This window comes from Moschus berezovskii, chromosome 6 (assembly GCF_049115385.1).
Source record: "Moschus berezovskii isolate FMDL1 chromosome 6, NW_MosBer_1.0, whole genome shotgun sequence".
Lineage (NCBI taxonomy): Eukaryota > Metazoa > Chordata > Mammalia > Artiodactyla > Moschidae > Moschus > Moschus berezovskii.
Window position 1 is genome coordinate 94,087,109 of NC_142465.1, and position 25,894 is coordinate 94,113,002.

Below are 25,894 nucleotides of genomic sequence, written 5' to 3' on the forward strand. Positions count from 1 at the left end.
AGAGGAAGATGGCAAGAAGCATTAATGTATCATTGAGATGTACTGTGAAAAGTATTTGACATCTGGTTATATCCAATACAAGGTTCTGTTTGTATCTTGGAATTATTACTCCCACTTCATTCAGACTCTCAAGATTTCTACCTACATTATTGGGATAATTTCTTGTTACATCGTTCTTTGCTTTGTCAACCAATTCAACTCATAAAAGTTTTTTTTTTAAAGACACTTTTGATAGTACTGTTATGCTTCCTGTGGACTAAAAAAATTAATTTCAAACTCTTCAAGCAGCGAGCTTTGAGTCCAAAGGGAAGATAGAGAGTAAGCAAATAGGGATAATTATACTGAGTTGTACAAAGTCTTTGATGTGTGACAGGAAGAGAGGGAAATGACTTAGCTGGGAGGATGCTTCATGATGATGGTGGCTTGGACTAGGATGGGGATAATGGAAATGAAGTTGCATAGGTAAATGTGAGATACATTTGTGAGGTATACTCAATAGGACTTGGCAAATGTGAGGGAAAAAGGGAGGAATCATTGACAACCCTGAGCTTTCTGATATGAACAGGTGAGTGACAAGATGAACTGAGAAAGGGGACAATGGGTGAGAAGTAGATTTGAGGAATATGTTGAACATGCAGGAACTGGCAAATCTCCAAGCAGAGAGGTTAAGTAGGCAGCTGTTCTTTTCTAAGCAACCAGATTACAATGTGACTTCATTTAGTGATAATTTTAGACACAGGCTGAGAATTTGGAAGTTAGGCAAAGATTCTCACGTTGGACTGTAGACTTCTCCATGGACAGAAGTTTTACTAAGTGAATTATGTTCTTTCTAGTTTCTGTTCCACAGAAATGGTAAAGTGTTGACATAATAAAATGATAAACATAATAAAGGTAAGAAAAAGTGGTTCACAGGAAATTCTGATTTGAGACTATATTAAAGAGTTAACAATACAAGTTACCAGGATGATCTGCAAGGCAATTGGAGGGTACTTAAAGAAACAATAATGATTTACCATGTATAATCTGGAAGGAAAAAGAAATAGTAACAACAAACAAAGCCGATGGCTATGAGATATGTCATCAACCAAAATTTTTGTGGAAATGCTGATGATTCCTTCAATAATTTTATTATAATTTTTTTTCTTGTACTTTATAAAATGTTAAGATCAATTTTAAAAACAGTTCAGAAAAAGGACATTAAGTTGATTTTGAACCATAGAGACACATAAGGAAATTAGCTGAATGAATGACAGGGGGAATGGATACAGGTAGTCATAAGCAAGAATTAAAAAAATATTTTCTATATTAACTATATTATTCATGATACGAATAAACTTATATTTACCACCTACTAACTGACAAGCGGGGCTTCCCTAGTGGCTCAGTGGTAAAGAATCCACCTGCAATGCAGGAGATGCGGGAGATGTGAGTTTGATCTCTGAGTCAGGAAGTCTTCTCCCCTGGAGAAGGAAATGGCAACCCACTCCAGTATTCTTGTCTGGGAAACCCCATGGACAGAGGAGCCTGGTGGGCTACAGGCCACGGGGGTCGCAAAGAGTGGAACGCGACTTAGCAACTGAGCATGACACATAGGAACTGATACGGCAGTTTTCTGGATGCTATAGAAACAAAACCTAGTGAGTCTCAGAGTTTGCTTTAAAGGAGCTTACCATCTATAGGAGAGGGCCCAGAAGACCAAAACTGAAATACACATGCTATGTTTTATGATAGACCTATAGTGATCAAGAAAGCCTTAATGTTTCCTTCATGTTCATTAAACTTTAGACAGGTTTCTTCCAGACTCTAGGACCCTGATCTCTTTTTTTCTTAAAGCATCTACTTTATAAAACTTGTAATTGTAATTTCTTGCTCTGCTCCTGTGTAGGGTAGATAAATCTCCCAGCCTCACTAGTTTGACAACCCAGGAAACATTTTTCTCAAGGACCTGAGAGCCAATCCTTTGAAATGCAATTATTCAGGAAGACAGGGTCCCTTCACCCACATCTCCATGAAAGGGAAGGAGCCTAACTTCAATAAGAATCAATTCACAAACACAAGTGGCCTAATCACATTGAACAACTCCTCTCTAAGGTCCTCTAGTACTTTTATCACCAGCTCATCCCAGTGTGTAAAAACTCTCCTGCCTTTGTTTCAATCAGTTGCGTCTAATATCTCTTTCCTATTACAAGAGTCTTGAAGAAAGTCTTTCTTGCCATTTTTAAGAATATGCAGCACAATTTCTCTGACACATCAAAGTATGGCAACCTCAGGTACTCAGCCTGTGAGGGAATAGATAAGACTTTTCCCAAAGGATGTGTAAATTATGAGAACGAAATATACTGGGTAAGTAAGCATTCCAGGTAAGTGACAGGCATGTGTACAGGCAGACGGCATGGAGTATAGTATCACTTTCTTCAGTTATAAGATCCTCAACAACGGAAATAAATAAACTAAAATTTAAAACAGTCAGAATTCCTTCCATAGAAACCAATAAAATATATGCATCTATTTAAGAGCAAACCTTGAAAATTACTCTTCTACCAAAGTTATCTCCTTGTCTATTTCTACATTGTTTTCATTGCAGTTAAGTTCAAATCAATTACTGTTGAGAATCTTTACATGTTAACATACTTTTTAACCTAATCCTTTGAGTCAACACATTTATAGGTGAATCACTGGCTGAAGGATGGACTTGAATCAGAGATAGGACATACTCTACTGCTCAAGGTGATGATTCCATCTGAAAGTTATACACATTCATGGCAGTGAATTCACAGGGAAGAAGCTAACAAAAGCTCATTTTTTCTCTTTTTCCTTTCAGGGCAGCCCCCATGAGAGCAGCTGTTCTCTTATTAAGGCTGCTCAACCTTAGCAATAAACCTCTCTGGAATTAAACTGAATAAGGTGACGTAGAAGGGAGTTTGTACCAAATAAATTTGCGTAGATTAGAGTCCGCAGGTGGTCTAAAACATGCCTGTATTGGGAGCCAAATTGTTCAGCACTGGAACCTTTTGAAATGAGAACAAAGGTCCTTTCATTGCTCAAATTCTAAATGCAGCTTAGTACTTCATTAGAAACCTCTTAGTTCACTGTAGGAATCTTTCAGATTTAATTATGATGTAGGGAAAAAAACCTTCTTTCCCTAGGATACCATATTGAAACATTTTATTTTGTATTTCCTGAGAGATCTACAAGTTAGGCAGATTGCTGAAATTATCAATGCATATTTAATTTACATTTTTTTCTGAAATTTAAATTTTAGGATAAATCAAGTTAACCATCTCAGTCATTATGAATCCTGAAGTTAAAATTACTAAGAGTCAGTAATAATAGAGTTAAAACTGAGGAAACCTGGGTTTCCTTTCTGGTTCTGCAGACACACGTTGGTTGGGATGTCTGTTAAACTCCTGAGCCTCAGTGTAGTTTTGTAAAATGAGGCAGCTGAACTATGTGGTCACCAATTCCATTTCTAGAATTCCATGTGGCCAAATTTTACTAAACACTAACGCTGCTCAATATTTATCATTTTCTTGGCTATAATGGGAAACTTCAAAGGTAATTTTTCAAAAGCTATGGTTATCAAATCATTGTTGATGATGTCTTAAATTTTAATGTAAGGTGACCAGTTGACATTTAGAAGCCATTAGTAAACAGAATCCACAGAATTCTCATTCCCGCTTTAGTGAGCATGATTAAAAAAGGGAATGTCAGGAGAGGAACACATTAGAATCTGGGAGTATGGCCACCCAACTGTACAGAACAGAGACAAAATGGATATTTAGCATTTGCTGCTAAAGCCAATATTGACGGGTTGAACCTGTTGAATTTCCTAACCTAGGTTCTTTAATTCTTGATGCATAAATTATGTGTATGTTGTTTCACGGTATTTGAGTTCAAATAGCAATCAGGTAGGGCTGGAGAATCCCAGGGATGGCGGAGCCTGGTGGGCTGCTGTCTGTGGGGTCGCACAGAGTCAGACACGACTGAAGTGACTTAGCAGCAGCAGCAGGGCCCATGGGAACAAAGCTTTTCCAGAGGCTAAGCTGACCACACTTTCCAATAACATTTGGTGGAAAAACTGCCCAGTCCTTAGTGAGACAGCAAATTACATGGCTCTCTGAATGAAAAAAAAAAAAAAAACAAATCATGCATGTTTATTAAATGGGAAAATGAATAAATAATCCATGAATCCTATCTTGGCTCCTAACTCTGAATGCCAAGGTCAGCACAGAATTTTTAATAGAAATCTTTTTATAAGCATCAGAGGAATAAAATGAAATTACCCTGAGAATAGAATACTGAAGAAAAACAATGTCTGGTTTTCCTCTCATTCTGTATCAGCATTAATACATGGGTAAGAACTTCAGCAAAAATCTGACCTAAAACCAAACTTGCACTTCTCTAGCTAGCCTATGTTTAATAATGAGTTTTCTCTGCTTATGTGATCTCACAACAGGGCACTTCCATGAGGGTGAAATAGGTTAATATCAACATTAGACTATCTCTTTACTAGATGGCCAAAATGAACTATGTCATGCATTTTCCTGACTGCTAAAAAACAGGAACAAATGATCATGGTGTCTTTCACTGGTAATATTTTGGGGAAGGGCTTTGAAAGCTACCAATAGTAAGATCGTGATTGATGAAGGTAGGTAGAAACTGCATACTATATTTCCATGAAAACAGGAACAGTATTTGTGCAATGTCACTGTAAAGGTTATTGGTTTTCCTAATTATCTTTGTCCCTATGGCAGGAGTAACAGCAGAGAATATTTCAAGAGATGAAGAGATTGGAATGGCTGTACGATACACTGCAAAATCAATGACCAGATGTGACCACTTCTCACTGTCGCTACTCTCATTGCCCTGGCCCAACGCCTCAGTCGTCTCTCACTTGGATGATTTCAAGAGCCTCTTAACACATTGCCCTGCTTACACCCTTGCTCACCCCAAACTTTAGAAGATTTTCCTTGCAATAGTTGAAGCAATCCAGTTAAAATGTTAAGCTGAATCAACTAAGTTTTCTGTTCAAAACCTCTGGTGGTTTCCCATCTGACTCAGAGAAACAGCCAAACTCCATTCTGCAGAACCCTACCTTCTAACCCTCTATTACCTGGGTCCCCACTGTCTCCTTGCTGCTCCCCACCCACTTCCTCTGCTCCAGCCTCCCAGCTCTCCTGGTGCTTCCTGAACACCCAGCCAATGTCCACAGCAGAACCTTACATGGCTGGCTTTCCTCTCTCCTTGAAATGCTTTGTCCACAACTATCTCCATGGATCACTCCCTTGCTTCTTTCAAAGTTTTTTTTTTTTTTTTTTAATAACTTTGTTATTTAGACCTTCCATGGCGATCTTGTCTATGATTTTAATCTTTCTGTGCAATATTTCATATCCCTCTTTAACCCTAGCATTTATCAGCATCTAACATATAGATTTACTGACTAGTCTTCCCTAGTGTCTGCTGACCCCACTGGAAATACAAGTCAAAAAAGGCAAGGACTGAATGGTCTTTTTTGTTTGTTTTTTTGATTTGTTCATGGTTCTATGTTTAGTACCTGGAAAAATGCCTGGCATAGAGTAGGTGCTTAATAAACATTTGATGAGTGAGTGATTACTACCTCTTACCACTTCAGCATCTCTCCCCAAACAAGCCAGTAAAAGCCTGTATTGGTCTAGATGGTACCTGAGATTCCTTTCACTGCTAAATCATTAAGATACAATGAAAAATAGACTTTGACTACTTTTTTTTTTAAATTCATGACAGAGAACATACCTTTGTATGAACATGATATTACCATAATCTGTAATTTCCATTATGATGATGATATTTGGGAAGAGGGGAGTATCCATAATCAATTCAGTAGACGATGTGTGGACTTAACTAGGTAACTCATGAGAAGCATCAACTTTATCAGAACCTATGTAAGAAAACAATCCTAGGAGAAACACATTAGAGAAAGATTTATGACTTACGTGGAGATTCATTATTTTCACAGGTTTCCTCTTCCTTTGGTGCTTCTTCCTCCTCCTCTTCTGGGTCATCCGTGTCTCCTGACTCATCACTGTCTTCCACCCACTTCCCTGGCATTAGTCCTGCTGAATCGTAGGAGTTGCACAGAGGACCCACGATGTGTGAGATGAAGGATTCCTGAAGGTTGGCCAACTGAGGAGCAGAACGGTCCATGAAGGGGCTTATTGGTAACCCAAGGCTGGCCTCTTCATCACCCTAGAAATAGGAATGTAGCAACATGGTTAACTAGAAAGGCAAATGACAAGGAAAGGATAAAATACAAATTAAGTCACCATTCACTTGGCATCTAAAATGTGCAAATATGCAAGAATCTGGGCATTGATGGAATCTGGGCATTGATGTGTGAACTCTCTCTGTACTTGACTGCTAAAAGATTTTACCCAAATTACTAAGGTTCCTATAGGACTGCTTTGTTGCTACTTACCCTTTGGTAATCTTGAGGGTTTGGTTTTCGATCAGGGGAACTACCAGAAATGGTTTATGTCTCAGTAGATGATCTCTGTCATCACACTAGTCACTATTCCTTATATCAGAGTGTAAGTTAGAATATAAATGCATCTTAAAAGGCAATGCTGAACATAAATATCCACCAGATAATCTATCATGTTTGCCTTTTATTGTCTTGTCTGCTAGAAAGTTTAAAATAACTTATTCCTCAATTAAAATTAGTACTTTATCCCAGCTTTGGGTTGAATTATGTCTTCTGTGATTATATAGTTTCTGATATTCTTATTTTTCTATGTTTAATAGTACTACTGTATAAGTGTTTTAATTCTGAACTAATTCATCTTTCTGAAGAAAAAATTAGATTGAAAGCCTGAAATTACCTAGCAACATTAATGAAGGAATTATACCAAAATATCAACAATGGTTATGCCTATATATGTAATGGAATTATCACAAGTTTCTTTTCTTTACATTTTATCTATAATCAATATTTCAGGACTGAGTATTAATTAGTTCCAAGAAAACACAATCTTTTCTAGAAAGTATAAATCTTTTTTTATGAGTCCTATCTATAATACTCAAAAAATTCTTTCTTTAAATATGTTTGGTGCAAGGTGTTATTACTTACTAAGGGGCCTCAACTTATTTCTGGATGACTTTGGGAATACAAATTTCTTTTTGACATTGACCTAAAATCTGTCTCCTTATAACTTCTATAGACTGGCTATAGTCATGTCTATTTTTAGGGAATTTTTTTTTTTTTTAATAAAGCAAATCCTGTGCTATCTTATATATCTTCTTTAAGCTATACAACATCATGATAAACCTAATCTTAAATTTGCATGTCAGTCTTTTAAGTATCTAAAGAGAGTTATTACTTCTGTTTTTCTTTAGGGTACATATTTGTACTTCTTTCCTGGCCTTTTAGGTCACTACTGATGCCTGTTATTCACCCATCTAAACTACCTCGAGATTCCTCTTATGAGAGACGTTTACAGCACCAAACACAAGGTTTCAAGTATGGTTGGGGTAAGGTCATGTGGGGAAGATCCCTTCATGTTCTGTTGCTAATGTGTCAAATAAAATGCTATTTTTATTAGCTTTTTCATGTACTGCTGTGATAAACTATTAGAAAAGTAAATGAACTTAATTTGATAAACATTCATCTATATAAATTTAAACCTAGCTTCTATTATGATAAAATTGATGAGTATTTCAGTGGAATTCCTAATATTTTCTGAAGTCATTCCATTATCTTAACACTTTTTCCATCAAAATACTTAATAACTTTACCTTAAGAGTTTTATGTTTATAGTTCAATTTTTGTCATTTTTTAAACCTCTGATTAAAATTGGCCAGTGCCTTTTCTCATGGTATCATGAATATAAAATGATTAATCACACTTTTACAGCCTTTGGAAGGTTTAGAGCAGGGGTCCCCAACCTCCAGGATCAAATGTTTGATAATATGAGGTGGAGCAGATGAAATAATAACAGAAATAAAGTGCATGATAAATGTAATGTCCTTGAATCATCCTGAAATCAACCCCCTACCCCGTTCGTGGAAAAATGGTCTTCCACGAAACCAGTCCCTAGTGCCCAATAGGTTGGGGATTAGGGAAGATATAAGCAGCCTCAATATGGATTAAGAAAAATAGTTAAATTAGTTACCTGTTCATAAAATTCATTGACAATACCCTCTGTCCACTGAAGATGGAGCTCTTTACTCTTAGCTGGTCCATTGATATCAGCCAACTTTATACACATTTGACAAACCAGTAGACGATCATTTTCATTGGTCCAATCTATTCCAACTTCATCATTCACCTGTTTGAAGGACAAAGTGAATGCACAAGTTGAACAGGAAAATAAATTACAGAAAACTGATCATCTTGTTACTATGTATTCCAATCTGTCTACCTTGTGCAGATAGGAATACCAAGTAATGACGAATATCTCAGCTGTTTCAAATAATGTTATTTGACTTGCATAAATTAGTAGTGAAATAGCTCACCTAAAAAAATAATAACAAATGGTGGATAATTATGAAATTGAAAATAAATGCTATATTATAGCTACAAATAATAAGAAATTTTCGTGAGTTACTATTTGGGCATTTATTATATGTTTGATGTATTAAATTCTGCTTCAGGTTTTTGACCTTTACTACTACCAGGTAATTAGTATTCTACAGAGATGAGAGCAAAATAAAACTAAAATAAAATCACAATGATAGTTAGAATTCTATTATTCTTCTGCAGTGCAAGATATATACTGACAGGACCTCAATATATTAGGTTTCCAGGTTGGGACCAATGCCTAAATAACTGCTTCTGGTTTAACACTGCATTGCATTTAATTTTCACATTCAGCATCTATGAGGTGGCAGCAATGAGTTTTCTTTAACACTCTCATTCCATGACATCTTTCAATGTGGCCAGAAAATGAGGACTGGTACAAATCTAGTTACCTTGGCATTAAATTTGGCAACAAAGTCGAAGTGTTTCTTCAGGTCAGTGGCCAGAATTGCTTCAATGACAAGGAAACGGAAATGCTTAAATTCCACATGGTCAAGGTTAACTAAGAAGTTATATTCTGGCCGGGACATGAAAAGGTTCCATGCAGCAGCCGCATGATGATTCTCCAAGACTGAGCGATCATTGTAGAGCACCGCCTAGGCGAAGACAAGAGTCAAGAGTTCAGCTTTTCAAATTGGAAACAAAAATAAATGAGAATATGCAACACATTTAGAATCATCTTTTATCATAGAATATAGAAATGCAACCTTGTGACAGCTAGTTATTAAGAATTACTTATTACTGTACATTGACTGTTTACTTTTCTTGGTTTTTTTTTTCTTTTTTGGTAAGATAAAGTTCATTTCCTTGAAATTTTATTTCAAATTCTTATAAGTGAAGGGCGTAGACTTAGCTTATTTCAAATTACTCTTCTTTTTGCAAGACACAGGAATTTAACCATAAAAATATGCAAATATATTAATATCCCTAAGAGGTAACTCAGTTATCTCCCACATCTAAAATAAGAATGACTTCCTTTTAATTAAACACATATAAGTAATAAAGAGGGATGATATCCCTGAGAAGCCTATAACTCAAAATATTCTTACCTCACAATCAGTCATAGGAAATATCACCCTCTGTCTAGTAATTGAAAGTATATACTAAATATCTATTTGTTTGAATAATGCTGAGGGAAGCTGTAAAGCAAAAGAAAGTTGCCTTAAAAACTGCCTAAAGTCTAGTGTGGCAGATTGATGATGGAAGGGAAAAAAAGGTATAAGGACAAAAAGGAAAGACCAAGAACATGAAAATTAATATTGAGGTAAATGAAAATACATGGACATGTAGGAAAACCGAATGGTAAAATGTGCTGGCCAAAGGATTAGCTTATATTTAGGGAAAATATATAGTGCATGGAGAAAACAGTGAAAGAAATGTAAGTAGTCAGAAAAAAATCAGGATATTTGTACTGTAAACAGATGAAAGGAAAATTACTTAAAGGAAATTAATTTTAATTAACTAAAGGAAAGCTCTAGGCTAGTCTATAAGACAGAGTGTGGAAACAGATAAAAATAGATGAGAATAGAGTAAAAGACAAAAAGCAAACACGACAGCAAAGAGTAATGGATCAGATTAGTCTCTAGAGCCTCTAGAAATAAAAATAAGACCATGGGATCTTTAGTAAAATGGGTCCATCCATCTGATTAAATCAAAGTTTAATTATAAAGATGGAGATTCCTAAATACTTAGTGATTGATATTTGACTTAAATTTAAGCACATGCCTAATTTAACTTCTTTAAAGTTACTGTTTTGAGAAAACTATGTTCAGGTAAAAAATTTACCTCAAATAAAATAAATCAATCTTTAATTCCTCCTAATCAATAAAAATGCCATAAAAATAATATTTGTTATATCTCAAAGGAACTGGATTTATATCCAAAGAAGTCTCTAATTCTTAAAGAACCGAGAAAGATTTGGTTCTCCAATCTTTTCAGAAAGAAAACTTTTGTATAGGCCAGATATTCTTTGTTGAGGAAATTCATTAACATGAATTCAAGCAGTTTTTCTTTCTCAGAAGAAAACTGAGAAGGGATCTCCATAGATGATAAATGTTGACCCATCATTAATAACTTAGAACAAACCATCATATCTTTTCAATATGAGCATGGTCTCTAAGAATTTTATCTCAGGTCTAAATATAGTTTCGTTCGTATTCGCTTGGTGCCTGCTATAAGTCAAATTTATAAAATTAATGTTCTTCAGAGAAATCTCAAAATTGAATTACTTCCCCTGGTCAAAATCGAAAGGTTTACCTGAGGGGCGCTCGTTGCAACCAGGAAAGCATTAGTCCTTCCCGGGTGATCATAGTCATGCATGGCTGCAGCCACATACAAGGCCATCAACTCCAAGGCAGGGATATTTCCAGACAAACATCCGTATTTATCATCAGGCACATTATACATTTTTGAGAATACATATCCCATATGGCCATGTGTAAATCCACTGTCAGAATCTTAGAAGAGACAATGAAAATAATATAGCTTTGAAGAAAGTAGTAAACTGATATCAGTTATGTTCACTTCCTTATTTAAAAAGCCACTTTTCTGTTCCCATAGTTTACAAGGGAGCACAGAGAACTTAATATGTACCTGAATCGCTTGCTGATCCGTGATCATTAATCACAGTTGAGAGGCCTGGAATAGGTTGTGTCGTGAGATACCAAACAGCATGTAAGACATCCGTGGCATGGATTCTGTTGTGGTCTGTAACCAATGCAAAGGATCAGGTATGCATCTGTGAACTCTGGGGTCCGAGGACTAAGAGTGCCACCTACTGGACAAACGTTTTAGTCCTCACATTTAAATAACCTGCGTGAAAGTCAGCCAAACATTCTAGGACAAATACTCTGTGATTCCTCTTCCATTTCTCTATAATATTCATAGTATCAAGAAAAAAAAAAAACTTACAACATTCATCATACATGCAGATGTCTGAAATGAACAAAATCTGTGTCCAGCATCCACCTAACATAAATAAATTTCACTAAATAACCCAACATATATAAACTCACTGTGCGAATCCATTGCAATGCTTACTCTTGTCCTTATGCGCATGTTCCTGGGTAAAACTATGGAGAGGACTAGAACAAAAGACTCAAGATACACTTAACCTAGGGCAGACCAATGGTCCATACCACCCAGTGTTTCATCTCTGATAAATAGCACTCAAATATAACCTGTGAATTGAAAATAGTGTTATTCTTCTGTATCAAACTTAAAACACTAAGAAAATGAGTAACATTTTTTTATATGTATTAATAGATAAAACCCACAAAGCAAATCAAAACCCAAATCGATAATGTTCTCTGATCTAGAAATTCTGGTTTGGGAATAAAGTTCTAGGAAATACAGAAAGATAAAAAATTAAAACCTCTTTGTACAATAACATAAGGGGTTGAGCCATCCTGAAGCGTATAAATCTACAGGGCAACCAAATCCCCCAGTTAAAATGCCCTTATCATAGGAATAGGGTTCTATTTCTACACGTGTGGTCTAGCTTCTATGGAATCATGACCAAAGGCCCACTGTGTTCCTGGCTCTCCTTTCTCAGTCCAGTTTTTCCATGTTTTTCTCTTATCTGGCTCTTCAGAATACTTCACTGATTTGGTATGCTTTATTCTAAGTATGCTAACTTTATACATTTTATTCCGAATGACCAACCATGATATGGTTTCCTTCTATTACGTAATAGATGACATCTCTGAATAGCACTCAACAGATGAGGAGAAGCAAAACCAGAATAGGACAAGCAGAATAATAATGAAAATTTGAGAGTAACACCTGTTCTCTGATCAAGGAAGAAAACAGAAATTAGGACATCTGTGTTGCTGGCGGCACACAGGAGCACGTAGGGAGATGGTGTGTGTTTTCCTACATTTCTGGCAACTTTAAGTGAAGACACATGGGTCAATCTTGGGTGAACACTCCAGAAACTCAGCGAAGGGTTGAGGGAGGTCTTGAGAGGATGTTTTCAGAAGAGCTTTGAGAAGCAGACCTCCCAGGTTCTGGAGCGGTAAACAGCAAACCTTGCTCACTGTATCATTGCCAAAGGTGAATACTGATATTACCTTATCTCCAAAAAACACTTTTATTCAAACGGGGATCTCTATCTCCATGTATGGACTATCGCAAATGATTTAACACAATTACATTTTAAAATCTGTATCTGTGCCAGTGTACAAAGTTGATCATGCTAGAAGTCTCAGGGTCTAGGACATACCTGATTTTATCTCTGCTCTGACATTTATTACCTGTATTACTGAGTCATTTAAAACATTGTCTCATTTCCTTATCTTAAGAACATGGAGACAATAATAGTGCCTATTTCACAGTACAATTTTGAGAATTACAGAAGGGGACCTATTTTAAACTGGCTGCTGTATAGTAAGCTTGTGATTGATGTAAATATCATTCACCTAAAATACATGATTAAATGGTTGGATGGCATCACCGATTTCATGGACATGAGTTTGAGCAAGCTCCGGAAGTTGGTGATAAACAGGGAGTCCTGGTGTGGTCGCAGAGAGTCGTATACGACTGAGTGACTATATGGAACTGAACTGAAAATACATGATTGCTCTTATGACACAATGAAGAGTTAGTGAAGATTGCCAGTTTCTCTTCAAAAATCAATGCTGGATTTGTAAGAATACAATTGAAGAGCTAAAATAAAAGCTAAGCTAAGCCATGGAGGAGGGAGAAGGCAGTGATGACCCACCAGAAGAACATGCAACCTGGTCAGAGGGTTTCCGGGGCCATGTTGGAAGAGAGTTTCTGGGTTAAGTTCTTTACTCTTTCCTGTGACAAGCTGGGAAAATTACTGTGTGATGTAACTACCATTACTACTATAAGTCAGAGAAACCTGTGCATGTGCCCAGCATTACAAGGTGGGTGCAGGTGGTATCAGGGTATTGACTGTGTCTCTTTGGGGTGAGAAATAGACAACACTAAGTCAGGTGAACTTGTAGCTCTTGAGTTATACTGCTTCCTGGCCTGTTCCCCATGCCAAGGTCCAAGTCTAGAAGGCTTTATAGCTTATTTGTGTGTGTGTGTGTGTGTGTGTGTGTGCTTGTGCTTAGTTATTCAGTTGTATCCAATTCTTTGTGACCCTATGGACTATAGCCCACTAGGCTCCTTTTACCATGGAATTCTCCAGGCAAGAATACTGGAGTGGGTTGCCATGCCCTCCTCCAGGTGATCTTCCTGACCAGGGATCGAACCTGTGTCTCTTAGGTCTCCTGCATTGGCAGGCAGGTTCTTTACCACTAGTGCCACCTGGGAAGCCCAAAATTTTATTGAACAAACTATCTAAATAATTTAGTGCTGAAAATGTAAAAAAGAAAAAAAAAAGCTTGTCAAACATATTTTTTGAGGTAAATATAACCATTTTGGGGCTTCCCTGGTGGCTCAGATGGTACAGAATCTGCCTGCAATGCAGGAGACCCAGGTTTGATCCCTCGGTCAGGAAGATCCCCTGGAAAAGAAAATGACAATTCACTCCAGTATTCTGGCCTAGAGAATTCAATGGACAGAAGAGTCTGGTGGGCACCAGTCTATGGGGTCTCAAGAGTCAGACATGACTGAGCAACTAAAACCTAACTTAATTGATAATCATTTTAAGTAGATACACGTATATGCATAACTGAATCACTTTGCTGTACACCTGAAATTAACACAACATTGTTAATTGATTCTACTCCAACATAAAAGTTAAAAATTTTTTCTATATATGTTTTGCTTTTTAGAGGTTAACATACTCTTGATTGAAAAACTAGGTATAAGAGTATATGGGGGAAAAAACCTCCTTTTGCTTTTGAGTATAGGTTCATAAGTGCTAAGGAAAACAATAGTTAACCAAACCTAACTCCTTTAATACATATTACATATATTTATTTAGATATAGTTATGCAGGGGTAACTCTAAAAGGATTACATTATCACTGTCACTTAAGCAGGATGGAAAAATTGTCTGCCTGTAAGAAGTCATGAAGATATTTATTAAACACACTCACACCTACGATGAGAAAATATTGTGCCAAGTGCTGGTGGCACTGTTGCTCTTGCCATTAATTCTCTGGGGATTAATTCTCAGGTGCAAAGGCACCTGAGTCAACATAGGGGATTGAGAAGTTTCTATAAGACAGACACGTACGCTCAAAGACTGCTCTTCTTTTTCTGGCCTTGATAGGCAACTGACAGAGCGAAGGAATGAAATCAGAGCTATCCTTATTTTATCATTATTATTCTCATCCTCTTCCATTACTCTGCATTTTGGACAAATCTCTTAATAATTCTCGTCCCCACCTGGCAAACACCCCCTACCCCTGCCTCTTGGACAGCACATAAACACACGTATACATACTAACGACATCACCCGCCTTCCCCTTTCCAGGAACCTGCCTACCCCCTCTTCTGTCTTAATAGACCTGTTTTCTCTTTTTCTCCTTTTCCTCAAGCACAGGGTTGAAATGAGCTGCTATGGAAGGCTGGGGTTGCATATAAAATTTATAGGTTTTAGAACTCAATTTACAGATTTTCTATTTAAAGGTCTCTGTGCTCCTGTTCACCAATGAGTGAAGCAAAGTACTAAAGAATAGAAATGAGACTTGAAACCCTTTTCCCCCCACCTTTGGAATGTAGCTAATAGTGTACCAGTCCTGCCCTTCTAGCTTGCTCCATGTCACCTCAGTGTCTACCTTTAAGATCGGTGGGCACATCACATACAGCTTAATCAAGCTGAACCAGACAAGGGTTGTGCTGTCTGTGATCAGTCGTGTCTGACTCTGTGCCACCCCATGGACTGTAGCCCACCAGGGGACCTTCCCAACCCAGGGATCTAACCCGTAGTCACTTAATATCTCCTGTTCTGGCAGGCAAGTTCTTTAGTAAAGGTTCTGGGCATAAATTTACAAGCTTTCATACTTTCCCTCTTCTCTTGGAAATTGTTAAAAACGTGTTATTAAAACTATAATAAAATTTTAGTTTCTAACATTTTAGCTCATTGTCATATTAAGGCTAATCTAGCTAATCTAGCCCTATTTTGGAGAAGGAAATGGCAACCCACTTCAGTGTTCTTGCCTGGAGAATCCCAGGGATGGGGGAGCCTGGTGGGCTGCCGTCTATGGGGTCACACAGAGTCGGACACGACTGAAGCGACTTAGCAGCAGCAGCCCTATTTTGGTTACCTTTAAGCTTTTTTTCATTTAGTTATGGGTTTACACAGAGATATTAGAAACATAGTTTTCTAGGAATAAATGCTAAAATTTTGCACATGTTAATTTTAAATAATGATAAATACAACTTTTAATAAATATCTATCTTGGTCTAAATTTATAACCCTATAACATGCATAGTATTATGATTTAAAAGTGATCATGAATTAAGTTAAAACTTTTCTGTGAGAAGATGTAAATAAATTCCCTTTCACGTCTAACAGAACAAGCAAAGATATAATAAATTCCTTTCACATGGAATGAAGAACCTGGTATTTCAGGAAAAACATCTGTTTACTTGCAAAATATAAATAGATAATAATAAAATTTAGAATCTGTAAACTTTTTACACTTAAATAAATACTGGTCAACTTTATGAGTTAATGGAATATTATCTACAGAAAAGTTGAAAGACAGAGATTTGAACTCAGTGGAACTTGGCAATAGCGGATTATATAAATTTAATTTAAATTTAATTAATCAATTAATATTATTTGTAAATTTAGTCTGATGACTAGCTGTTCTTTAGTGTTTGCAGTGACTTTCTTTTTGTAAAAGTTTATTTATGTAATTCCTTAAGCTTCAAGAAATCACTAACACTTAGGTCAATCCCTGGCATTCAACCAGGGTAGCTCTGGGAAAGTGGTATTAAAAAAGCAAGGCTTATCTTAAGATCCTTTCAAACTACCCCTTTTCCATATCTCTCTCTCCACTTCCACGGCCCCATCCGCCAGACTTTCCCACGGTGCCCAGAGTGCTTAAATTCCCCTCTCTGCCCCATCATCCTATTTTGTCTGCATTTAGTCCCATATCCTCCCACAAATCTCATTTGTAGAATTCTCCTTTTCTACCACACAACTTGTAAATTCAATAACTCATTCCTCTTTCCTATCACACATCAACTGTGCATTTTTATCCTAACGTAGCATGTGATGGCATTTTCAAAACTAGCATCTTAATAATGGATCACTTGGTTAATGCACTACCCTACTCCTTCTGAACACACTTGTTCTAGTCTCCATACAACTTTTACTTAAGCTCTCTGCTACTAGAAATAGACATGAGTTCTGGGGTTCTAAAGTTTAAAGTACATAAAAGCAAATGTAGAAGCTTAAAAGTTAAAACATGATTTAAGTAACACAAGCTCTAGTCAACATACTGTATTTAACTATTTTTTCTTTTTAAAGTTCCATGTGATTTCTGTATACTTCTGATTAGATTTACAGCCATTTCTCCAGTTTCATATATTCTGTACCATGTAGGACAATGCTACTTACATGTTCTGATGATACAGAAATGCTACATGTTGAAAATTTATTATCACTTCTGTGTTTCAGTTCCTCATGATTACAAAGGACAGACTTATTCTCACAATATTCAAAGTCCATAAGCTGGACCCTTGCTTGTGCCCTCTCCTTTGGTCTTCACATTTTTTCTTGATTTTTAAAAAAGTTCCTAATAATTTCTCCACAACCACTTCCAGTTGTGTTTTCTTTTTCTATTTCATTCATTAGACCATCATCTTCCTGTCCGTCTATTTCCAGCCAGGCTTATCTTATACTGAAAAACGTTGTGAGTTAACTCGGCAGATGCTAGAGCAAAGGTTGAGAATTCTACCCAGTAAAAGGAGTATGTTATAAAATGAGTAATAAATTAACATGTATTTATTTAGTACACACTAAATTGGAGCTACTTATGTGCGAGGTACTATTTTAATCTTTTAACAATTATTACATCATTTTATCCTTGCAACAATCCTATGAAGTAGTTATTATTACATCCATTTTACAGATTAAGAAATGAGGCATTTAAAGGTTAATTAAGACCAGGGAGTCCTACAGTTGATTTGTAAAGGGACCAGGATTCTAACATAAACTATTATCTCCTAATCACTATACCAGGTGACCACATAGGATGCTTACAATGTGTAATTCTGTGCTAGCTCTTAATTCAATATCCCATTACCCATAGCAAATTTAATGGATTTTAAAAGTATTAATTCTTCTACTTACAAGGAATTTCCCTGTAGCCAGTCTCCAAAGCATGAAAATAATTCATGAATTCCCTAACTGGAATTTTAAAAGCTTCAAAGAGGCCCATGTCTTCAAAAAGTCTGTATGATACCTGTAAAAGAAAAAGACCAGATCTTACAAAACATCCCTGGATGTGTATTAGACATAAAGAGAAAAATGGGGGAAAAAGTATACATTCTATCAACCGTATTAATGTGTTGCCTATAGCAACCCTTACTGGAAACAACAGATCAAATCAATATCGAAGACTTCTATGTCCTAGCCCTCTATATAATCTGTTTTTAAATGTAGAGACATAAATCCAAGAAACAGCCAATGAAAAAATCCAGTATACACTAAAGGAATATAACAAGGTACTAAATTGTGTGTGATATCAGTAACAAGAGAATGATACTGAGTAAACTGCTAATTGTATAATATATGTGCTAAATAAAGAATGAGAGAAAGCTTTCGTCTGGACTAATTTTATAAATTAAAAAAAGCTTTCTAGAGGATAAAGAACTGGGCCCTAATGAAGAATAAGTGAATAGAATAACAAGAAAGAAAAGGTTGTCTTGACTGAAATATATAGAGAAAAAAAGATTTGTTCTAATCCAGTATAAATAAAAATTTTTGAACTATTTTTCCTCATTTGCCATCTCTCTCCTTTGAATATCCATTCTCCTTCTGATTACTTTCATAGCTCTAGAGACTCAAATCAACTAAATGTCTTTGGATGTGCCTGGTACCTTTGGTATGCAAACTGTGGAGAATGAAAAAAATGATAAAGTCAGAGAGGAGAGTAACTGGGAGAGAAATGGTTATTCACATGGCAGGGTAGAGAGCAGCACTGTTCACAGTGACCACATTTTTATTTTTAAAAGACAATGTGTAAATCAATGATATTTCAATACAAATTTTTAAAAAAGTTGTCTCACTTTATGTCATAAAGGCACAGTACTGGTTATAATTCAGGAGACTGAGAAAGAATTATTTATCCTTTAACTTATTTCTATTGTTGCTTAAAATTCTCAAACTACTTCTTCAAAATGTTTGATAACTTCATAGTTGAATTTCTGTTTTCATCATGAACTTTACATCTACTCAAATTCACTAATATTCTTTTAATTTTCATCAATGATATATATTATGTTTATATTTGTGTACATACATAATACACATTTATGGGACTTCCCTGGTGATTCAGACAGTAAAGAATCTGTCTGCAATGCAGGAGACCCCAGTTTGAAGCCTGGGTCAGGGAAGATCCCCTGAAGAAGGGAGTAGCAACACACTCCAGTATTCTTGCCTGGAAAATTCCAGTGATAGAGGAGCCTGGCAGGATACAGTCCATGGGGTCACAAAGAGTTGGACATGACTGAGTGACTAACACACACATACACATTTATATATAACTAAAAAAGGGGATTTATTTATTCAGCTGGAGAAGGCAATGGCACCCCACTCCAGTACTCTTGCATGGAAAATCCCATGGACGGAGCATATGTCTACTGAGTGTCTCCTTCTGTTTCTGACAATTTCCATACATATATATATATATGAAAAAATAAGGAAGCTTTCCTTAAAAGAATTTATGGTCCAGCAGGTGAGGGCAGTAAATTATAGACATAATTAGTAACGTACACACTACGACTGAGCTTCCCTTGTGGCTCAACCTGCAATGCAGGAGACCACCTGCAGCACAGGAGGCGTGGGTTTGATCCCTGGGTCTGGAGGATCCCCTGGCGAAGGAAATGGCACCTCATTCCAGTATTCTGGCCTGCAAAATTCCATGGACAGAGGAGCCTGGTGGACTATAGTCCAAGGGGTCACGAGAGCTGGTCAGAAGTTAGCGACTAAACCACGACCACACTATGACTGAAAGGGATGTTATATGATAAAAGAAAAAGGGAAGCAGGAATAGATCTTTGAGTCCAGGAGGACATGGCAATTGCTGTTTTAAATATGGTAGTTAGAAGAGGCATATTCAGGTGAGTTTGAGCAAATAAAAGAAGGAGATGCAGAGTGTGGTATAGGAATATCCGAGGAAAGTTTTCTAAGCAGAAGAGAAAGATTGTGCAAAGGCCCTGAGGTATGTCTGCTAAAAAACAAAACAGCAAGAAGACCAACATGGTCAAAGCAGAATGAATGAGGACAGGAGTAAAATTTAAGTTAGTATCTATAGAGGGGAATTGACTGGGTTGCAATCCTGCTGTTTCACAACTATATTGACCAGTATGAGGACTTTTATACTAAGTGAGGCAGGGAACCTTTGAAGAGCTGAAGCAGAGAAAGTGTCTTTATTTGACTTATGTTTTCACAGGGGCACTGTGGCTGCCCATTGGGAATAGAGTATATATATTATTTACATGCACTTTTGTCACTTTGAATGGCAAGTATAGTTAATTTTGCCCCTTTTTCTGTGTTACATAACAACTCCACCTCCTCTCTTTAAAAATGCAATAGAAAGTTAAGTTTATGGTTTCTGTTGTATTTCATAGTTCTTCTAGTTATTTTCTCCTTATTATTGCTTTAAGTTATATTTGAGTTCTTGTTTATAAATACCCAGTGGATTTAACTATACATATTACTGCAATAAAAATTATTTATAATAGCAGCAGCTATTGACACACACATATACTCACTATTCTGTGTAGATATATATGGCATTTAATAAGTTTGATGCCTTCTCCAAGTAGTTTGCATATATTAATTACTTACATTAATTAATCTGTGTAGCATCTTATGAGCTAGACAATTACTTATTACACTTGAAAGCAGAGGACTCTAAGGCACAGAGAAGTTGAATGACTTGTAAAACATCACACAGCTGACACATTTTCAGACCAGAATTCAAGTCCAGCATATGGCTTCAGACTGTGTGCACTGAACGGCTTCATATCCTATCACCATTATTTGAAAAGCAATATTGTTATGACTGTAAATGACTAAAGTTTCCTATTATTTTCTTAAAATATTTGAAAGATGAATTGGAAAATTCAGACAAGATATTTTTAGGGTATGATTTTCAAATAGGAAAATTTTCACCAAGAAGCTGTTAGAAATCAACAGGCAATGATCCAAACTCATAAATAAAGAAAAGTCACTGTTAACTGGGTAAATATTGGTAACCAAAAAAAGTAAATACTCTTCCCAAATCTGAATGATGTCCTTTTAAATTTGTTAAAATAAACATGATAATCATCAAAAAGGCAGGCAGTACATTAAGGCTGAGAAGTCATTTCCATTGCATATATGTCTCTTTAAAAGTCTTTTGAAGTTAGACTTTTTCTGTGTAGTCTCAGCCAGAAGGTGATTTCTTGGAATGTTCAAGTTAATTCATTTCAGCTGTCCTAAAGCCTTATAGTGCAAAAAAAAAAAAAAAATGCCTTTTACACACTGAAAATTTCATGGTTTTTGTGCTTATAAACTCAAAACAGAGAATAAATATCATAAAGTTCTACTTAGCAAGGCAAATAAAGTTGCCTTTTCTCAAAGTTCAATATTTGGTTTTTTAGAAAAATAGTGACATTGTAAATCATGTAGTTATGTATTTATTTTTGAAAGATAAGTGGAAAAAGATACAAAAATCTAATTGCTATTTATATCTAATCTTTCTATTGTCTGTTTATATTCACAAGTTAGAAAATATTTTGTGGCAAAACCTGCCAAGTTCCTCTCTTCCGTCACTCCCCAACCCCCACCCCCACCGCGCACAGAATTTCAAGGGGAGTTAGGTTCCTGCAATGCTATTTAGTACAGTCACTTCTGCTGTAAAGCCAACTGCTATAATGACAACTTTCTGTTGCTCAGACTCTTCATTATGAGTTTGAAAATATAATAAATAAATGCATGGGGGGGAGGCTGAAAAGAATTTGAAATAAAGGTAAAAAGCCTGGACTTCCTATATATAGATACATGAATTTCTGGGTCCAAGGTTTACCATATGACTTTAGATGAGCAGTAGTGTTTCTCTTTTAAATTTCAGTTTCTTCTGTCAACTAGAGATTAAAAAAAAAAAATACCTGCATCCAAGTTACTCTGAAGACAAAATTGTAAAGTTTTGGGACATCTGTAACATATATACCAAATACAAAGCAATTTGAGACTTTTCTTCTCATACCAGGGAACACAGTCTTCAATAGAAGAGAAAAAATAATTCCTGGCCCACTGCCACCTCTTCTCGTGGCATCATTTCAGGCATTTTTCCAGGTAAAATCACACCTTCAGAGTTCTGGTATGCAATGAGTTTCAGGGATGGGACTCGAAACCTCCCTGGAGAAGTCTTGAGTCATGAGGCAGAGGTGGGCTGAATAAAACATGGGCCCTTTTAAACCTGCCTTCAAGCTCAGCCAGTGTAAAAAGATGCTGAAGATGCTGTTCAGCGTCAAGGAGAAAGGAATAGAAGGAGAATGGCACTATTCATTTGCAAAAACACGCATGTATCTTGAGGATATTCTGCCAAATGAAATAAGTCAGACGGAGAAAGACAAACACCATATGATTTCACTTATATGTGGGATATAACAAACAAGATTAGTGAACAAACCACACAAAAAGAAACATATGTAGACATCGAGAACAGAGCAGAGATGAGAGAGGGCAAAATAGGTGAAGGGGGTCAACTGTATGGTGACAGATGGGAACCACATTTTCAGTGGTGGCACACAGTAGGGGCTACAGAGGAACAAATATAGTGTGCACATGAAACTTGTATAATATCCTAAACCAATGTTACCTTAATACAGTATTTTTAAGAAAAAAATGGATAGTATCTCTAAGTCAAAGTTCAAGGGCTGCCACTCTGGTTCTCAAGTGTTCATGGTCAGAACAGAGTCGAGTAGAGGTTATGACCATGCGTTATGGAGACTCGGTACTTATTTTGAGCTTCACAAGCTATTCATCATTTGAACATACCTCTGCATGTAGCAAGTTGAAGTGTCATTATTTGGATACATATCTAATTTCCCTATTGGAGCAGAAGTTCCTTGAAGGCAGGGACACATTTTTTGTCTTGAAGATTAGCCTAGCATTCATGTTTGAGGAACAGTAGAAGAAAAGTTTTCTCTATTCCTTCCTTTAAACCTTTATGGATCAGGAACCCTCACTTTGAAGTTCCACAATCAGATACTTGCTCAGAGTTCTGCAGAAAGACCGTGTCCACAGAGTAGAAATCAGTCCAGCAAATGATTTCTCTTCTAGTGTTTTGCAGGCAATGGTTAGTGGGTCCTGAATTCTCACCTAAGTCTGATATTAACAAATCTTTTAGTCTTTAGTATCTCTGCTGTGATATTTCTCCAATCTCTAAGAACTCACCTAAAACATTTTAAAGTAAGCTGATAACTATCATTTCAAGATAGCTCAGTTGGTAAAGAATCTGCCTGCAATGCAGAAGACCCTGGTTTGATTTCTGGGTTGGGAAGATCTGCTGGAGAAGGGAAAGGCTACCCACTCCAGTATTCTTGGGCTTCCCTTGTGGTTCAACTTGTAAAGGGTCTGCCTGCAATGTGGGAGATTCTGGTTTTATTCCTGGGTTGGGAAGATTCCCTGGACATGGGAAAGGCTACCCACTCCAGTATTCTGGCCTGGAAAATTCCATGGATGGTATAGTCCATGGGGTCACAAACAGTCGGACACGACCGAGCCACTTTCACGTTTTTGTTGTTCAGTCACTCAGTCACGTACAACTTTTTGAGACCCCATGGACTACAGCATACCAGGCTTCCCTGTTCTTCACTATCTCCGAGAGTTTGCTCAAACTCATGTCCATTGAGTCAGTGATGCCATCCGACCACCTCATCATCTGTCGTCCCCTTCTCCTCCTGCCTATGATCCCCACTGATTAAGAGTGTGCATTTTAGTAGGGGATAGATAATGAAGCAAATCCCTATTGTTTTATTCACTGAGAACAAACATGTTCAAATTCTTAATTTCTGTATGTTTTCTCTCTCCCTCAGGGAAATGAAACATTATTTGGAAAATCTTGAAACAGGTCAAACTTAAGGAAAAAGTACTTAAGAAAAAAAAAAGACATTTTATGTAGCAATAGTTTTATTCTATATTTCTTGTGATACTGAAAGATGTTTTTCACATTTAAATAAAGAGAGCTATATTTAATATGCTTCTCACAGATTGGGGGAAACACATTTTTAATATTTTATTTTTGATAAGGACTGCTGCTGCTGCTGCTAAGTCGCTTCAGTCATGTCCGACTCTGTGCGACCCCATAGATGGCAGCCCACCAGGCTCCCCCATCCCTGGGATTCTCCAGGCAAGAACACTGGAGTGGGCTGCCATTTCCTTCTCCATTTAATAAGGACTAAAGAAAGTAAAAGTGTTAGTCACTCAGTTGTGTCTGACTCTTGGGGACGTCATGGACTATAGCTCACCAGGCTTCTCTGTTCACGGAATTCTCCAGGCAAGAATACCAGAGTGGGTAGCTGTTCCCTTCTTCAGGGGATTTCTTAACCCAGGGATCGAACCTGGGTCACCTACACTGCAGGTGGATTCTTTACCATCTGAGCCACCAGATAAGGCCTACGCATTGTACTACTCAAAATTAAAAAAAGAAAAACACACACAGTCATTGGAAATAATTAGACAATAAATTCAGTTCAGTTCAGTTCAGTTCAGTCGCTCAGTCGTGTCCGACTCTCTGCGACCACATGAATCACAGCACGCCAGGACTCCCTGTCCATTACCAACTCCCGGAGTTCACTCAAACTCATGTCCACAGAGTCGGTGATGACATCCAGCCATCTCATTCTCCGTCGTCCCCTTCTCCTCCCGCCCCCAACCTTTCCCAGCATCAGAGTCTTTTCCAGTTAGTGTTTATAAATTGGCAACTTGCTTCTTTTGAGAGCTTCATTCAGCTTTCATTTGTTGAATTCTATGAATTTAGATCATTTTTTCACTTCACTTTTGAATCCCTGCTCCCTCCATTTTGTCTTAGAATACACATAATATTTTAATTGCAGAATACAATATTTTACTCACTTGAAGTTCCTATTTATTTTGTTATCCCACCACCGAGGATTCTACAGAATGCTGGGTGTTCTCCACCTAATGCTCACCAGTGGTGTTAGCCATGGACAGAGCTTTAAACAACTAAGGCATATTTTCCCTACGTTTAAAGTCATATGCATGAATGCATTTCTTACCTGACTAAGAATACGGCCACATTTTCTTCCTATTTTTTCCACCAAATCAAAAATTGGAAAATTCCAAGTATTCAGGTGCTCCATAATTGAGTCCAGGTTATCCATGACAAGAGGTTCAGGAGCAAGAATTGGTTTGTCCTATAATGAAGATAAAAATATTTTAACAACATGCAGTTTTTCTACACAGCAATTTGTTCCTTCTTTGGTAAGTTCAACAGTGGTTTACCTGAAATAAATGACTTTGGGGTGAATGAGTGATCTTAAAAAAAAGAAAAGTCAAAAGAAACAAAATATCGACCCCAAAGTAATGAGAAAGGTCTTAATGATTCAGACCATGAGTTTTACATTATGTGCCTGCCTATTGCTGGTTCATCTATGCTATAGAAAAATTGGATGCTTCTTTCATAAATTAATATAACTGCTTTTTATTGGAGAAGGAAATGGCAACCCACTCCAGTGTTCTTGCCTGGAGAATCCCAGGGACGGAGGAGCCTGGTGGGCTTCCGTCTATGGGGTCACACAGAGTCGGACACGACTGAAGTGACTTAGCAGTAGCAGCTTTTTAGTCTTCTGTGAAATTCTTAAATAAAGATTCAAGGATTTCAGAATACTCTGAAATTGTATGCAAATTTATCTCTATATATTTATGTAAATTCTTCTGAGATGAGGATTCCTGGCTTATATTGAACTCTCGAAAAAAAAAAAGGAGAGGGATTAAATCACCCTTACTCTAATTGGTCCAATTTATATTATTGCTTCAAAATCAGCATTAATCCTACAGAGTTAAAATTATTACAATTTTAATTCAATTTCAGGTATTTTAATTCATGTGATATATGGTTTCCAAAAAACATGCACCAAATATATGTAAAGACAAAAATGTATAATAGGTACCAAATGAAGACATTCTTAAGATTTTATTTACCAGGGGAAAAAAATAATGAGGATAAAGAAG

General features: G+C 36.7%; 1 protein-coding gene across 5 annotated transcripts in view; it reads right to left on the reverse strand.

The window, feature by feature from the left end:
* PDE3A (phosphodiesterase 3A) overlaps nt 1-25,894 on the reverse strand; it is a 376,433-nt gene that overhangs the window by 9,067 nt on the left and 341,472 nt on the right. For all 5 annotated transcript variants that reach the window (XR_016037666.1, XR_016037667.1, XR_016037668.1 and 2 more), the window contains exons 9-15: nt 24,940-25,077; nt 17,780-17,891; nt 11,147-11,260; nt 10,811-11,010; nt 8,947-9,150; nt 8,148-8,303; nt 5,973-6,225 (exon numbers count right to left, since the gene is read on the reverse strand). Coding sequence is in view for 2 of the 5 variants with exons in the window: in XM_055396504.2 (XP_055252479.2) it covers nt 5,973-6,225; nt 8,148-8,303; nt 8,947-9,150; nt 10,811-11,010; nt 11,147-11,260; nt 17,780-17,891; nt 24,940-25,077 (1,177 nt within the window). In the remaining 3 variants the exon portion in view is untranslated. The remainder of the gene's footprint in view (nt 1-5,972; nt 6,226-8,147; nt 8,304-8,946; nt 9,151-10,810; nt 11,011-11,146; nt 11,261-17,779; nt 17,892-24,939; nt 25,078-25,894) is intronic.